The sequence below is a fragment of the Lissotriton helveticus genome, chromosome 7 (assembly GCF_964261635.1).
Source record: "Lissotriton helveticus chromosome 7, aLisHel1.1, whole genome shotgun sequence".
Taxonomy (NCBI): Eukaryota; Metazoa; Chordata; class Amphibia; order Caudata; family Salamandridae; genus Lissotriton; species Lissotriton helveticus.
In genome coordinates, this window is record NC_136068.1 from 778,571,445 (window position 1) to 778,588,892 (window position 17,448).

The 17,448-nt window shown below is 47.3% G+C and overlaps 1 protein-coding gene across 4 annotated transcripts in view; it reads left to right on the forward strand.

Moving 5' to 3' along the window:
- LOC144769158 (phosphatidylcholine:ceramide cholinephosphotransferase 2-like) overlaps window positions 1–17,448 on the forward strand; it is a 499,022-nt gene that overhangs the window by 40,537 nt on the left and 441,037 nt on the right. For all 4 annotated transcript variants that reach the window (XR_013598672.1, XM_078653166.1, XM_078653164.1 and 1 more), the window contains exon 2: window positions 3,009–3,439. Coding sequence is in view for 3 of the 4 variants with exons in the window: in XM_078653166.1 (XP_078509292.1) it covers window positions 3,051–3,439 (389 nt within the window). In the remaining variant the exon portion in view is untranslated. The remainder of the gene's footprint in view (window positions 1–3,008; window positions 3,440–17,448) is intronic.

Here is a 17,448-nt window from a genome sequence, read left to right on the forward strand (position 1 = left end):
GACCTTGACCTGACACTCTTGGTACTTGCCTTTCACTAAGGGGAACTTGGAGCTTTGAATTATACTATCTTAGGGTCAGTTAGCTGTTTTTGGAGCGGGTGTTGTGCATGCACCCAGGGCACCAGTTTATTAAAAGTACATTTTGCAGTTAAGCCATAACAGTATACACACGAGTCATGGCAATGGCTGAGGTAAAAATACTGAAAAATCTGTCCTTGCAAAACTCTATATTCTATGCAGCCATGGTAATGTCATAGCCGGACTAAGACCTAGTCCCAGATCAAACTCAACTAGGAGGGAAACGGAGGGGGGCACATGGGGGAACCAACAGCCCTAGATGTATGTCACTGCTGCAAACAGTTAGAATTCTCAGTTTTACAGAAACACTAGTGGCAGAGGAAGAAGCGGTCAAGGATAATTGGAGTAGAAGTAGGTGCCTGAACTTCCTCCTTCTTGCCTCAACATGCTAGGCATTACACCCCTGCTCTGGAGCAGAGAACTGCTCTCTTTGTGCCACATGTCATGGACAGCGAGCGCAGTTACATTGGTGCACAGGAGAGGAGGATAGAAACTGGAGAGCGGAACTGCCTTGATCTTATTGTCTGAACTTGATTTCCTCACTATCTTCCGGGAAGTGGAGCTCTGAGGTAGTGATAAAAGTACAGGCCAAGTGGTTCTCCGGTGCTTAGCACCACAGATGCTGCTTCTTTGGTCTCTCGGGTTTTGTGGGATTGGGGTAGGGCGTCAAGCAATAATAGCGTAGTCTGACTCCCAATTGACATCGGAAGGCCACCTGCAGTACCGATATGCCGTATAGATGCTCCTTTTTGCAGGATTTCGGGGTTAGAATTGTGAAAGAACTTTTTCTACTATGCAGTTAAAAGGTTGGTGCTACCCCTGCACATGCAGCCTGCCCGTTACCAGGTAACGCATTATTCTCTGTACCCCATCTCAAATGGTCATGCAAAGTGATTAACTTTGCTTGACTGCTCCATTTCCTAAGTAGTTGTGGTATTGGCTCTGGCAGGAGTTGTCTATGGGTATTAGCAGTTGGTAGTTATTTGTATTTGATTTTAGCCATGCTGGGGAACAAGAGGTAGCCCTACAGCAGGTCCCCTGCCTTCAGTGACTATGCATGACTCCTACATAAACCGTGTTGCAGGCATGGATAGGGAGTTATTAACCATGTCTTGAAAAGCTGGCTGCTGTCAGTGGGAGAATGTCCAGTTGATGTGGTGGGTGAAATTGCATTGCTGTGTGCCTGAGTGTGCAGATCATGCAGCAGCAAGACACTGTTCCTGTATCTGCATCTTTGCGTTTGTGCCTAGACTCTATTGACAGCGGTTCTAGTGGCTAATAGATGCACAATTATGATAATAAGTTAAGCACAATGGCAATAGATTTTGTAAAGGCCTTATGAACATTAGAGGGCAGAAGGGACAATCTACACAGTTTGATTCTTTGGATGGTTTAATATATACAGTTCAATAGTATAAAACACTTTCTTTCATTCAAAAAAGCGCTACACTCTGTGCATTGTGCCCCCAAGTGAAACATGAAAACAAGAGAACATTTGTGACTATTTACAATGTGCAATGTTTGTTTTTCATAGAAACAGAAAACGACCATTCAATATATTCATAAGTAGACAGCCTCAGTGTATGGTTACACGGGCTGTAATTAGGTCTATTCTGTGAGGAGACCTAATTACAGCCAGTGTAACCATACACTGAGGCTGTCTACTTATGAATATATTGAATGGTCGTTTTATGTTTCTATGAAAAACAAACATTGCACATTGTAAATAGTCCCACATGCAATGGTGATGGAGTAAACACGAAGAGATGATGGATGAAGCGCTGAAACTTTTCAGATACTCACCCCCAGTCACAGATCTGGGTTGAATTCATCATCGTTCTTTAGCTCACTTCGCCACCTCAGTTCAGACCCAGCTATATTAAACCATCCAAAGAATCAAACTGTGTAGATTGTCCGTTCTGTCCTCTAATGTTCACAAGGCCTTTACAAAATCTATTGCCATTGTGCTTAACTTATTATCATAATTGTGCATCTATTAGCCACTAGAACCGCTGTTTCTCCATATAAATCTAATACCCTGGTTCCAAGGGAGTAGGGTCTCCCCTCTCCTTAGTTGTAGACTCTATTGACGGTCAGAATGACAACGCCAAGACAGCAATAACTAAAGTTTTTGAAATATGCAACGGAAGTCCAGTTGCCATTCACATTCTTACTTTATGTTCAGACTTGTGTACTACGAATAGACATAGAAGACAAAGGGCATCTAACCTGGCTGTTTCTGCTTCTTTAAGCATGTAAGACTATGCACAGGCCCTATGTGAGTGGTTTGCACCGGCCAGGAAATATTGTATCCTTGGTACATTTGGCCAGAGTGAGGTTGTGCAGTATTATCAACGGGATCAGGGGAACTAATCAAACAAAGGTCTGCTCCTTGTGTGATGTTTTCCCCAACCTAAGAAACGTACAAAGAATAAACTTTCATCTAGAATAGTTGGTGCTTTCTTAACGAGCTGCAGTTGATGGGAATCTTACACTTGCAATGACATCAACTGTATGTAATAGTTCCGGGAAAAAGATACTCAACGGTCATTTAAGTAGATGTTGCCAGTGAATCCCAGAAGACCATCTCCCATTGCTTGCTTGGATGCCTGGCAATAAGGACTAGTAACTAATGAAAAACATATATGTATTTTTGCCAGAATTCCCCACTCTGGCACAAGATTCATGCCAATGGCCGTTAAGTATCACAGAGCTAGACAGAACATATCTCGAACAATGAGTTGTACCAACTAAGAGTAAGCTGATGTGATTTCACACTGAAAATATTGCCAGTTCAAATTGGATTACAAAATAAAAGCAAATAAGAATACATATTTTAGAAGAGACATGAGCAGTGTACTTTGTTAGTTGCTGTGTAGACGTTTTTTTTCTCCTATGACATATGTTCAACATATTTTTTCCTTTTACAGTACTGACCTGGACGAACTTCCATATGCACAAGTCTCTATAACATGAAGAAAAGCAAATGTTCCTGCCTTCGTCCTCAGATGCATCCTATGGGCCCTTCAATATTACCAGTTGTTCCTTCCAGTTCAGATGCCAGTCTTCAAAAACATCCTCGGTCACCTTTAGTGGAAGTGATAGATGTCGGTGTGAAGTACCCGTCAGAGTGGCACAAGACTCTTACAATGCTTCTGTATGCTGTGTCGTCCATGCTACTTTCTTGTTTTGTTATTGTTTTGGTTAACAACTGGGTTCCTGCCCAAGAGGTAGTTTCACCACTCCCGGATCTGTTTTCTAGAAGTTTTGGAAATTCAACATGGGCTTTCAAGCTCTCAGAGGTCTGCAGTTTCCTGCTTTTAGCACTGTGGCTCATCCAGTGGTTTCTTCTCCGATACAAGTAAGCATTGATCGTTTCTTGATCATTTCCTGCTAGTCATTGTAAGGTTGTAACTCGTCTGTTAGAGGTTGGAAATACAGTCAGAAACATAGCTTAGTCTGTGAGATTTGGGGGGAGGGGGTGACAGGGGAGGGTGAATCTCAAACTTCCGAACTAATAAAGCATTTGCCGTAAGGTGAATGGTTGAGAAGATTAAGGTTTATGAAGGGACTGTTTCCTTAAGGAGCAGGGTCACTACTTATTTGCATTAGGTGGGCTTATGGGGCTAATTTATAGTTTGGTGGACAGGCACTATATTGCAATGGTGGTGGAGTAAACACGAAGAGATGATGGATGAAGCGCTGAAACTTTTCAGATACTCACCCCCAGTCACAGATCTGGGTTGAATCCATCATCCTTCTTTAGCTCACTTCGCCACCTCAGTTCAGACCCATCTATATGCAAATCAGTCTTGACCCTATGCCTCATGGGAACAGTCCAGTCCGAAATGCAAAACCAGGTCTTCCCTGAACCAGAAACAAGCATCCTGGGACCAATTCCGGGGTAACACCCCTCATCAGCCAGGCTTGCTTGAATCCAGTGGCAAAGTGGTATGACTGGGGGTGAGTGTTTGAAAAGTTTCAGCATTCCATCCATCATCTCCTTGTGTTTGCTTTGTTCACCCTAAGTTCGTAGGGTATGCACAGACATGGGTCTCTTGCTCACTTTTCCACTGGCTTCAAGCTAGCCTGACTGATATGGGGTGTTACCCCGACACCGGTCACAGGATGCTTGTTTTCGGTCCAGGGAAGACATGGCTTGGCAGTTCAGGCTGGACTCTTCCCAAGAAGCACAGGGTCAAGACTGATTTGCATAAACCTGTGTCAGAACGGGGGTGGCGAAGTGAGCTAAAGAATGATGATGGATTTAACCCAGATCTGTGACTGGGGGTGAGTGTTTGGAAAGTTTTAGACTTCGTCCATCACCTCCTTGTGTTTTCTTTGTTGGCCCCAAGTTGGCAGGGTATGCTCAGATGTGGGTCCCTTGCTCACTTTGCCACCGGATTCAAGCTAGCCTGGCTGATGAGGAGTGTTAACCCGAAACCGGTCCTAGGAAGCTTCATTACGGTCCAGGGAAGGCATGGCTTGGCAGTTCAAGGCTGAACTGTTCTCAAGAGGCACAGGGTCAAGACTGATTTGCACATAGCTGTGTGTGAACTGGGGTGCCAAAGTGAGCTAAAGAATGATGGGTAATTCAACCCAGATCTGTGACTGGGGATGAGTGTTTGAAAAGTTTCAGCAGTCTGCCCATCATCTCCTTGTGTTTGCTTTGTTCGCCCTAAGTTGGCAGGGTATGCCAGACGTGGGTCCCTTGCTCACTTTGCCACTGGATTCAAGCTAGCCTGGCTGATGAGGGGTGTTACCCCGAAACTGGTCCCAGGATGCTTGTTTACGGTCCAGGGAAGACATGGCTTGGCAGTTCAGGCCTGACAGTTCCCATGAGGCACAGGGTCAAGACTAATTTGCATATAGCTGTGTCAGAACTGGGGTGGCATAGTGTCAAGTTAGCAGATGTTCAATAGCCCAGAAGGATAACACACATGCCACTAACCTTAGGTATCTAGCCAGCGGGGACCACAGCTCGATGAGAGGCCTCCCAGTTCCCGCAAGCGCCAACTCTCCCAATGTGAGACACACACTAGGGACAGGGTGCACTTCGGGGAAAAGGGAAGAGGACAAAATATGAGAGAAGTTGTTGAGAAGAAACCCCCTCTTTGTCTGGTCAAACGTAGAGAGGTCTTCAAAGCACAACGTCGCTGTAATGACAAAAAGAAAGCTGATTATGGGGGATTATAGGCTCACCTACTCTATCTCAAATTAGGGAAACACAAGGACACTTACTGAATTGCCCACTCGGGAATGTCCTGTACAGGCTCAGCTGTGTCATTAGTAGAAAGTGTATCTTGCGTTCTGCGGCTGTTCAATCACAGCCCAAAACGAACGGAAGGCAAGGCAAGTCGGGTAATCGTCGTAGACTGCGTGGTTGGTACAGTTACTACTGAAGTGGTGAGACTGGGGTGTCAAAATAACGGGAGAGCAGGAAGCTCTAACAAGAGTGCATAGTACATAAGGCGAAATACAACGTGATATCTAGGCGATAGACAGTTTAACCAGCACGGCCGTGCAATGGTTCGAGATCCTACCTCCTAGCGGGAAAGAAAGCGTCCGCGCAACCCAGCGGGGGCGTCCTCCTAGCGGGAAAGAAAGCGTCCGCGCAACCCAGCGGCGGCGTCCTCCTAGCGGGAAAGAAAGCGTCCGCGCAACCCAGCGGCGGCGTCCACAAACAAGTCATGCTTTACCAAAGTTCGAGGAAGGATTGACAAGCACCCAGCACAGCCTGGGAGGGGCTTATATCTCCACGTCTGGTTGCGAGTTCCGGACCGCTATGACCCAGGGCGTTCTGGGAAATGTAGTGCGGCAACAGTTCTTGCCTCGCACTACCTTGCACCATTGTTTGCTGGCTGTAATCGCCACACATAGTGAGCTAAAGAATGATGATGAATTTAACCCATATCTGTGATGGGGGGTGAGTGTTTGAAAAGGTTCAGACTCTGTCCATCATCTCCTTGTGTGGGCTTTGTTTGCCCTAAGTTGGCAGGGTATGCCCAGACATGGGTCACTTGCTCACTTTGCCATCAAATTCAAGCTAGCCTGGCTGATGAGGAGTGTTACCCCGAAATGGGTTCAAGGATGCTTGTTTCCGGTCCAGAGAAGGCATGGCTTGGCAGTTCAGGCTGGATTGTTCCCATGAGGCACTGGGTCAAGATGATTTGCATATAGCTGTTTGTGAACTGGGGTGGCAAAGTGAGCTAAAGAATGATGATGGATTCAACCCAGATCTGTGACTGGGGGTGAGTCTTTAAAAAGTATCAGCACTCCGTCCATCATCTCCTCTTGTTTGCAATGGTGTCGGAGTACCTGTCTGCCAAACTCAAGGTCCACCCACTCGATTTTGAGTCAAGCGATCTCAAGTTTTTATATCAGTGGAGTAAGAAGATGCTTCGACAGCCCCAGAGGAGGTGGCATCGTAAGTAAACCATTCAACCATTCCGACGGCTTTTTTACTCTCAGGTGTATCGTGGTAGTGAAGGCCAGTAGAAAAAAACATGACATTCACGCCATGGGAGAAAAGATCCATGGTGTTGAAGTCTTTGGGGTTTTTTTTATTTTCAAAAACAAACTCCCACTTTGGGAGTTTATTTAAGAAAAATAAGAAACATTGTAAAAGTTTGACGAATTGTTGTCGTGTTTGACTGAGCTGTCTGTCAAACATTTCCAACATCGACAGGAACCGCTTTAATGGCAGAATCTGCCACTGTATAGAGATGTCCCTGGGGCAGGTGGATATCTCTAAGTTTGGCATGTAGAGTAATGGCAGTGGGGCAGACTTAAAGTCCTCCGCTACCATGTCATCCTTTACTCCATTTGCCAAACCCTAAATCAGGCCCTCTGGCTAGAGTGGCACAGTGGGCAAAAGATGATCATTTGGAATGCTACCCTGAAGGATTGCCCGCTGTTAGACTATTTGCAAGCACTCGACCCATCACCTTTCGGGTGTTTTTGCCGGCAATGCCGAGAAGCTTGAGACTGGAACAGCTTTCTATGCTTACGTCTGCCAATGTTTCTGAATTCTTAAAAGAAGTACATTTGCATCCATTCACCTCAGTGGGTGCAGATTTACAACTTTTTTAGTAAATCCTACCCTTTATAAATTGAAGTCCTGATCCAAAAAATGAACAAAATATAACGTCTTAGTATAAAAACGACACAGACATAGCAGCCTGACTAGGGGCCTCCCCTGACTCAATTACCAAGCTAGGACTGGATTTATTTGGGAGGTGTCACACGCTAAACAACCCTCCACCCCAACTCACTGAAGCTATGCTCCTGGATAGAGTACTTGCTTAATAAACCTAATCAAACTTCCAGAGTACATGAACCCAGCTACTTACAGAGATAAACTATATATTCCATAAGGAATATACATTTTGGTCAGTTTTGTATCCTGACCAAAATAAAGGCTTTGACTCTGCAGGAGTTGATAGGTTTTACAAGAAACAGCATAACACAGTTAAAACCAGCTAAGAGACAGAGAACACCATGTCTAGATTAGTAAAATTCCAGAAATAAAAAGAATATATTATTAGGACCTTTCTTGATTCAAATAAACCCATAATATTTCTACCCGTTTAAAGTAGAGGCAAACCTCTACTAGGAAAGCAAGATAAAGGCTTTATATTTATGGTGATACAAACATAGTCTGAAAAATTAGTTCTGGAATGCTAGAGAATTTTTTGTTTGTAATAACATCTGGTTTTTGGTTTTAAACAGGTTCAACACCAGACAAATGCATTGCTGAACTTGCAGCACAGCAATTATACAATCCACAGGGCCATTGACATAAGCCTATCAGCACTGAAAATATTCCTTCTCTCTCCCACCGTTCAGCCAATCCCCCCAATATGTCTGCCTTCTTGTGTCTCCCGCATCCTTGTGGCCCCATCTCATACCTAGATGGTATATGTCTGAATTTTCTCATCCATGGAGGTGTGGGGGTTATCAGCTCTCTGGAGAGTGATACCGCAATACTGATATCACGCTTCCCATGTTTTATTGCATTTGAGAGGGTAGCCCCTTGCTTTGTAGATGGGTATTTCCAAACTCATGAGGTCCTTCCCTGCTCTCCACCGCTCCAAGGTTGGAGAGTTGCAATCCCGTTCAGGACCTGCCAGTGTCCTTCTTCGCCAACACCAAGCCGGACACAGCAGCACAGTGCGGACTCTGTCCGAGTTTATCTCCTCTGTGATATGGAGAATAACCGGTTTGGAATCCCAGGACAAAGTCCACCCCAACACTTGGTCCAGACACGACAACACCTCCTTCCAGAACGGGGTCACCTGGTCACACAATCAAATTATGTGGAGGCCCCCGGGTTGAGTCAAGCAGAGCAGGCACGCTGGTGCATCCACCACCCCCCTTCTCCACAGCCACTCATGTGAGCAATACATTTTGTGTAAATAGTTCCACTGTATGAGGCAAAACTGTGAGACAATTGTGAGGGAATTGACATTTTTCAGGGAGATGCACAGGCCTCCTTCCAGTTCTCATCTGTGAGGGGTCCCTGGTGCCCCTCCCACAGCCTCCCAAGGCTTGGAAAGGTATCAAGAGTATTGACCACCAGGGAGTGGTATAATTGGGATAAACTAGTCCGGCCCCCTTGAGTAATTTAGCTTCTAAGGGGCTGTGGTCCAGCAGGGCGGTAAGCCCCTTGCCGTACTGGGTAAGGAAGTGCAGGATTTGCAGGTACCGGAAGACCTGTCAACAGTGCAGGGCATATTCTGCCTGCAGCTCTGAGAAGGATTTCAGTACAGTTCTCAAGATAATGTCTCCCAGTGTTGAAATGCCTACGGTGTCCCGTGCTTTGAAGCCCCTCGGGCAGCGGCCTTTGGCACTGGGGTTCCGTGCCACAGTGGGGTTACTTTAATCAACTAGCCTACCCACCCGAGGGCCCTATGTGTGTCATTCCATACCTGAAGGATTACTAAGATTGATGGTGGAAGGTAATCTGCGGGTCCCCTCATATAGCAAGTGTAGGAGGGATATCTGCTGAATCGCCCATCTTTCAGTATGATATGCAGGTTCAGGTGTAGAGCTGCAACACCACTCATTTATTACAATGAGGTGGAAAGTTTGTCGGGGTCACAATATCACCATCTTTGTAACATTTAGTGAGGGCTATCCGCGGTGTGCGATGGCACCACAACAATGAGAATCGTTTTTTAAATAGGGAGCATTAGGGTTGGAGCAGGGTAATTTTGCAGCTGGTACTGTAGATGGGGCAGAACGACGATCTTATATATGGCCGAGCGTCCAAGTATAGAGACAGGTACTGTCTGCCAACCAGAGCCAGTGCATTATGCAGGCACAGAATGTCGTGTGGCTCTTCCAGGTATAGAGCCAGATTGGTCTGTATGGACTAAGGTGGAAATCATAGTACGCAATCTGTTGGCCGAAACCTTGGTGCATATTTTGACCTCCACATTCAAAAGAGAGATAGGGTGATAAGATGACCAGTTATACGAAGGGAGTACCCTTCATGGGTATGACAGGAATCTCCACCAAACAAAGGTCTAAGGAAAGAGATCCTGATTCCTGTGCCCGTCGGAAAGTCTTATAAAGAGTCCATAAGGAGACCCCTGAATCACTTGAAGAACTCCACCAGGAAGTCATTGGGGCTTTGGGTTATGCCATACTGAAGCTGAAAACGAGCCTTGTTCAGCTCTTCACATGTAATGTCCCTGTCCAAAGAATCCTGTTCAAGGTTGGATCGAGGGCGCATGGGTAAGTCATTAAGCAAGCCCCGAAGGGCCTCGGTATCCACCAACGGTCGAAGTGGCATATAGTGCCTCATAATAGGTGGCTAAGCAATGCGCAATGGCCTCATCCCCCACCTGCCTTACCCCTCCTCATCCATCAGGTAAGCAACGGGTGCGCAGCCCAACACATTGGTACAAAGCCAGTGGAGAGTCTGACTGGTTTTAAGACTCTCCACTGGCTTTGTACCAATGTGTTGGGCTGGGCACCCATTGCTTACAAGATGGATGAGAAGGGGTTAGGTGGGTGGGGGACAAGGTCATTGCACATTGATCTATATGGCTGTGAGTTACAATCCAAGCATTCCGGGTATCATCGCTGAGTAACTGTCGGAGTACCTCTTGTTGATGGAGGAAATCTAGCAACACTGAGGATTAGCCGGTTATGGCATAGACCACTTCAGGGTCCGAATACAGTCTGGCTTTCCTGGGTGTGTTTCCTGCACCAGCCGCTGATGTGACCAATGATATACCCCCTAATGTTGGCCTTCAGTGCCTTCCAGAGTAGCACCGCAGAGTCGACTGTGTCCTAGTTCATCTACTGGTACTTCTGTATAGCGTTAAGTATATACTGTAGCCACCACGCTATCCCAGCTGTGTGGGCCACGTGCTGAGGTGCAACCTTATTTCCAAAGGAGAGTGGTTGGATAGCCGCTAGCATGTATGTGCTCGTCTTTGACCCAGTGAGAGTCACAGGCGGGTCGAAGGATGTAGTCAATTCTGGACAGAACTTTGTGGGATCCAGAATAAAAAGTATAGCCCCCGTCCCATGGGTGCAAGGCACGTCTCGCATCCACCAAACCCATAGCCTCATGAAACCATGCCCGGGTGAGAAGGTCCACGGTCCCCCTACCCAGTCTTGGATGCCCTATCCAGTTCCCAGTCTACTACTTCATTGAAGTCGCCCTCCCGGACACAGCGCCCCTTGGGGAACTGCACCACCAATAACCCCGGGGTTTTCAGGAAATCATGCTGAAGTGGTGAAGGGGCGTAAACGCTGGTCAGTGCATTGGGGTGCCCGTGGCGAAGGCCAGAAATCGCCGTGTAGTATGCCCAAACCTGTCAACCACAAAGGGAAAGTGTCTGCAACAAAATGGCCGTCCCTCATGTCCCTTTGGGTAAATCAGCGTGATATAAGTACATGTATCCCAAGCGAGCAAGGAATGGGAATCTTGTTGCCCACAAAGTGGGTTTCTTGTAGAAAGAGCACGTCGTCAGAGTATCTTTTGGTCTGCTTCCACACAGCCCCTTGCTTAACAAGGTCTAGGATGCCATTGATGTTCAATTTCAGGAGACGGACCACACCCTGTGTCACCTTACTAGATTGCTCAGTATTGAGATGTGTTAGTGTGATCGTGGGGGTAGCACAAGAAAGGCAATCCCGGCCCGGTGTTGACCGATGGCAGCCTAATGTAGTCTGGTATATTTGGCAAAAAAGCAAGCCAACTAAGCAATAATGATAGTAATAAACCCAAACCACTCCCACCCCATACCTCAAGAACATGAAGTACCTGTTGTGGAATAAACCAGGAGCCATCACCAGTGTGGTGACCAAACCCCAACAATGTTTTTTTTCACCACTCCCTAAAGCAGACCCAGGAGCACAACTCACAATAAAACAAGCAGAGAAAAGAAAAGAAAGAACTTGGGCGGAGTCCATGTGATCCTCGGGAAGCAACCCGCAGCATGACAAAGCTATCTGGTCCAGTAGACACAAAGGTACAAAGTAGCATCAAGAGGCCAGGTCCCCAGCGGAGAAGGAGACATTCCTCTTGTGTGTGAGGTCTAGTTCTAAAGCCCTGGAGCGGCAGGGAGCCGGAGATTCAGGCAAATCAGTATTTGAGTGACGGCGTCCGCTGGGACAGGCGTGGCAGCTGTCCCCAATCCAGGCCCGCTCTGGGTTGTCCCGCAGGCGGGCGAGGGGGCACCTCCTGCCGAAAGAAGGGTTGCTCCTCTAGCTAGGTCCAAGCCACCTCAGGCGTGCCAAAGAAGAGCATTGTTTTTTTGGAAGATGACCTTCAATTGGCACTTCCCTTAGGAAACACCCCTCTCTCCTGGCAAAACCCCTTGAACTGGTTCACTGTGTAGGATTCCAGGTTGCCCAGCTCGAATTCCATTTTGCCAGGTAGGACCACATACTTTGTAGAAGTAATGAGTGCAGGGCAAGAAGTCTTTTAGAAAAATCAAAGATGCCAATGAGGGAGAATTAAAAAATGAAAAATGCCAGTTTGCAAAAGGACAGACAAAAAAATGCCAATTAGGAAGAATAGATTACTATTGGTCTTCGTATAGAGTTGTAGCACACACTGACATACTATATGGTATTGCAAAAACACACGTCCTATCCCACCGCTGCCACCAATGGTAGAAGTGGGGCTTCTGATTGGCTAGGGTCGGTATCCTCAGCCAAGCAAAATCCACCACTTTAGTCAGGGTAAGCAAGTTGCATGCTAAAGATAACCTGTGCTCACCCTATGTTAGCTTGGCACAGAGCAGGCAGGCTTATCATCAGAGGCAATGTGTAAAGTATTTCTGCAACACATGCACAGCAACATAGGGAAAACAACAAAAGGACTCCACGCAGGATTTAAAAAATGAGTGATTCTTTATGAAAAAAATTAGACCAAAGCAACAAAAATGCTATCTGGCGTTTGAAATCTTACATGGAAGTAATGATTGAGAATGCGGTGCAAGCCTCCTAGATGCCTTACTGTAGTTTCAGTGAGCTGGGAAATGAGCTGCCTGAGTCTGTAGCCCTCGGCCATAAAGAGGGCTGTTCAGGGAGACCGAGACTACTCCAACCCAGTCCATCTGGTTAACCAAAGGGAGGAATCCCTTAAGCGTCAGGCCGCTCCTGGCCCAAGTACTGAACCAACAAGTGAGGGAAAGAGAGATTCTACTGCGAGGAGCGCAGCAAGTTCTTTAGGTCCGCTTGGGCCCTGGTCCCTTGTGAAGCGGTTGTGGGATTGGGACGCTGCTGCAATGAGTACAGCATGTTCGGGAGGACCTCTCTTTTGAATGTAACTTGACGAAGTGCGACTCTGCTGCGAGGAGCGCGGTAAGCACTCCAAGCCCACTCAGCTCAGGAAATCCTTATTAGCACGGCCCGGTTGAGGCTCCCCTACGAGGAGTGCAGCGGGCACTGTTAGATTGCTCAGGTCTGATGTAAGCAGTCAAGTGTGCACCGCTGCGTCCTCAGGCCGCAATGATGTGAAGTATCTTTGTTTGCTGCAGGTGTTGCCACGGAAAGCAGAGTCGGGTTGGGACACAGCTCCCACGACAGCCGCGATGCAGGCACAGGCAGTGCATCAGAGGAACATTGAAAGATGTTGGGCAAAATGATCCTGCACCGGCAGGAGTACTCTCACGGTATAGAGAGCAATATTTGATGAGCGGGTGCGGCAAAATAGGTGGCAGCCTTTTACAAGGTCTTTTATGTTACTGAGACCTCAGTAAAGACCAGGAGGCAAGCCAACAAGCCCTTGGAGTCACTCTGGGGCATAGTAGTCCTGGCAGCTGGTCAGAGGTCAGCAGGTAGCAGTGCAGCTCAAACAGGCAGGGCAGCAGGTCCCGGAAACTGTCAGCACAGCAAGATGGCAATGCTTCAACACAGCAGCCTTTAGTCCAGCACAGGTTCCTCCAGACCCATCAGTGTACTGATTTTGTAGGGATAGAGTCCTGATACTTATATTGAAAAGTGTCTTTGATGTGGGAGGTGACTTCAATAGAATCTTCAGAAGTGCATACGGGTCCCTTTCAGCCCAATCCTGGCTCCAGACTTCCAGTAGGGGGTAAATCAGTCATTTGTGTGAGGGCAGGCCACAATCTATTCAGATGTAAGTGTGCATCACCTCCATCTCTCCCTGCCCAAGAAGGCTATCAGTTTGCAGACAAGTGCAGATGTATCTCCAGTGACACCTAGCCCCTTCTGTGTTGTGGCTGTCTAGAGAATATGCACAAAGGGTAGCTCTCATCCAGGTCAGAAGTGGATTGAGGCAGCCTGCATGCACATAGCAAAGTTAAGAGCAGAGAAATGTTCACTTTCTAAATTAGTCGTAATAAATCAAACGTTACCATTAAAGAGGATTTATCATTTCTATTCCAACCATACCAAACAGGATAAGGCTGCTACTCCTCTCTGATCAGGAAGTACTACTTAAGTATAAGGGAATTGCCTACAAGAGGAGTAGGCCTCACAACAGTGAAAAAATAATGTTGCTGTTTGTCACTGCTAGAACATGTAATGCATAAAAGTACATGTCCTGCCTTTTAGGTACCCAGCACTATGCCCTTAGAGCCACGTGTCACCTATCTTAGGGATGGCTGATGTGTACAAAAAGCAGAGTTTGAGGCTTAGTAAGTGACATTGCACACCCAGGCCCTGCAGTGGCAGACCTGAGACAAGTTTGAAAAGGCTACTTGTGTGGGTGGCACAAAAAGAGTTGCAGGCCCACTAATAGCATTTGGATTGGAGGTTCAGTGTGTGTATGGCATGCCACTTTCCAAGGGACTTAAAAGTAAGCCAAATATGTCAGTTGTGTACATACCAATGTTACCAAGTTTAGGGGAGAAGCACACGCACTTTAGCACTGGTTAACAGTAGTAAAGTGCACAGAGTCCTAACGTCAACAAAAAGATACACCAAAAATGGGAGGCAAAAAGTTGGAGGCAAGACTACCCTAAGGATAACAGGTCTAACAGTACCTTTCGGCCAACCTTCGTCAGTATATCCTCGATCCTTAGAGGTACTTGAGATTTTTAGCTCTGATGAAGCTGACTCACTTTCAGAAGTGGAACTTCCTTGTACCATGCCAACCTCTGATTCTTGCAATCTTGGCAGGTTTGTTTAAGTTTTCCATGAATGTTTACTGTCCCAGTGGACGTGCATTCGCGAACCCGTGGTTTGTATCACAGTACTTGCTGGAATGACAACTCCTTCACCTGACTCCTGCTCCAGATGTTGCCTTGCTGATTGAGACTGTGGGCCCCAGACTCATCATCTTCCTCATCAGATGCCTTGGGAACTTCAAATCTGGGGTGACTCGAGAAGTTAGTGGACATTGGCTCCGTTTCTTCCTCTTCACATCTCACCCTCTTGATGTGGGCGGCATGTATCCAGTTCGGCAGGTCAACAAACTTAACTGCAGTGTCCAGGTGACCAGGATGCTGCAAGTAGAACACAACACTCTGGGTCTTCTTCTTCTTTTGTTTATTGGCAGTAGAACATCCTGTGTCTCCAACGTCAGACACCTTGGTAATGACAATCCTAACCGTCACAGAACCCAAGTACATCACCCATGACATGTGTAACATTATATTCCATGTCTCTCTGTAAATGAGAAGCCCACATAATAACACATCCTCTTTCTTTCAAACAACAAAATGAAACGACATAACAACAACATAAACACTACATTGACACACAACAAACACATAAACCCCTAATGACCTGTTTCATAGAAATAGAACAGAAAGAACCCTAACCCCACACATATTCTCCCCACCAAGCAGGAGGTCTGCTTAAGCGAGCAGCACGCACACTTGTGCCCGTAATACAGCGACCTGAACTAACATCATCTCTGTGACACACCGATGAATTGTTGAAGTCAGTATCATCCATTAGCAACTAACCTGTGCAAACTTCCACATTCTTCGACAGTTTGAGTTTACCTTACCCATCATTCTGACACAGAGCAACTTTCCTAAGGTTCCATGTCTGACCATTTTCCAACTCAACCAAATTTCCACCCACCTTCTTTACTTCACAGGGGCCTCTAAATTTGGACAGAACACTACTCACACCACCAGGTTTCACCTTCACCCAATCACCAATCTGAAACAACTGTTGGCCCCTTGATATCTGCTTTAAACTTTCTACCAACTTCATTTCACTCTCACGCAACCAAGAAGAAACTAATTTAGTTCCGGGCTGTCTGCCACGCATCAATTCAGGTGGTGTCTTGTCCGTACAAGTATTAACATTTGTGCGGTGCACCAACAACATGTCTTTGACAGCCGTTTGCACATCCACGCCAGCTCTATAAGCTAATTCCATTGTGCCCTTTACTAAATGATTCATCCGCTCAACCTGGCCATTGCTCTGGGGGTTATAAAGTGATGTACATATATGTTTAATATCCAAATCATTCAGCAACTTTTGCATCTCACATGAAGTAAGTTGAGGACCATTGTCAGTGATTCATTTAGAAGATATTTAGAAGGTATTAATTCTCTTCTAAATATCTCTCCCTACACTGCAAGTGTGGCTTTGGTATTAATGCATTTTATGAAAGGGGGCATGGCCAGGATGGCGATGGACCCAGATGCATAATTTGGAGTGCCGTAGTGGATCTGGCCATTATCCCATCCATCCCGACAAACACCAGTGGCAAGTTGAATTGTGCCCTGACTCGTCGACCATGACTCCATCGCGATGGCGGACGCAGTACCGGGGCGAGTCCTACCCTGAATTGCAGCCCTTTCGAGTCTGTCCACAGGGCACCCGTTGCTGGCTTGTTGTGGGCTGTGGAGCTGGCTGCTGCCAACCTGGGGGAGAATAGGTTTAGAGTGCTGGAGGTGTACGGGCTCACATCTGCAGCCCCCACTGGACCTGGAATCCCAGGAACAACGAGGGACCCTGCCCCCAAGAGGCGTAGGACTAGGGTGAGGACTACCTGAGGGCCACGGGCGCTGCATCGACTGGCGTCCCTGGCAGTGGCCCACAACAGCTATGTGGACTCTGCAGCTGCCCTTACACCTGAGCTTGGCAGGGCCTGCTGCAGGTGCGAGCAGTACCAGATTACTACTGGCACTCAGCGAAGGCCGGCGTGTGCTGAGAGTGCTTATGCAGCACGGCCTGTTATTGTATCCACGACTTGGTTACTGACACGAGCGCCAAGGTTGCTGGACTCACCTGCCGCGGGGCCCTGCATGAGAGGGATATCCTTATCTCCGGCCCCTGCCTCTACATGTGATGAGCTGCTGGTGCAAGTTGGGTGCCCCGGAGACTCATCATACCTTGGTTCCTACGAGGGTGCTGGGGCCTGGTGGACCATCTCCGGCAGCAGAAGGATCCCTATCCTTGGCCCTCATTGGACAACAGGGTACTCTACCATGCGGCGGGTGATCAGGGCCTTATGGTAAGCAGCCCTGAAGTGATTTTGATCCCCTTGCATTTCTTCTGGATGCGGGCACACCCATGGACTTTCTCCTTCTGCCCTGGACGGTGAGCGGCCTCATGGTACCGCAGCATGAACCACACGGTGGGCCCCTCGGTCCTGGACTGACAGTACCCAAACGCGGTGGTGCTGAGTGGTGGGGACGGCATTGGCCGGAGTTGGATGGGCCCTGTAGTCACTGTTGACTGGTGACTTGTGCATAGGCCTATAAAGTGGTATCCACCCTTCTATTGCCACATTGGACCCAACCTGCAGAACTTTGGAATTGCATCACCCTCAACTCCAGGGTGAGCACCCACTGAACCTGTTTTACGGCTGCATACACAACCTGCCTGCTTTGCTTATCTGCCTAGGGTGACCGGGACTTGTAAGGCTGCAACCCCTTGTACAGGCCTGGAATTATCACGCCTGCATTGCCT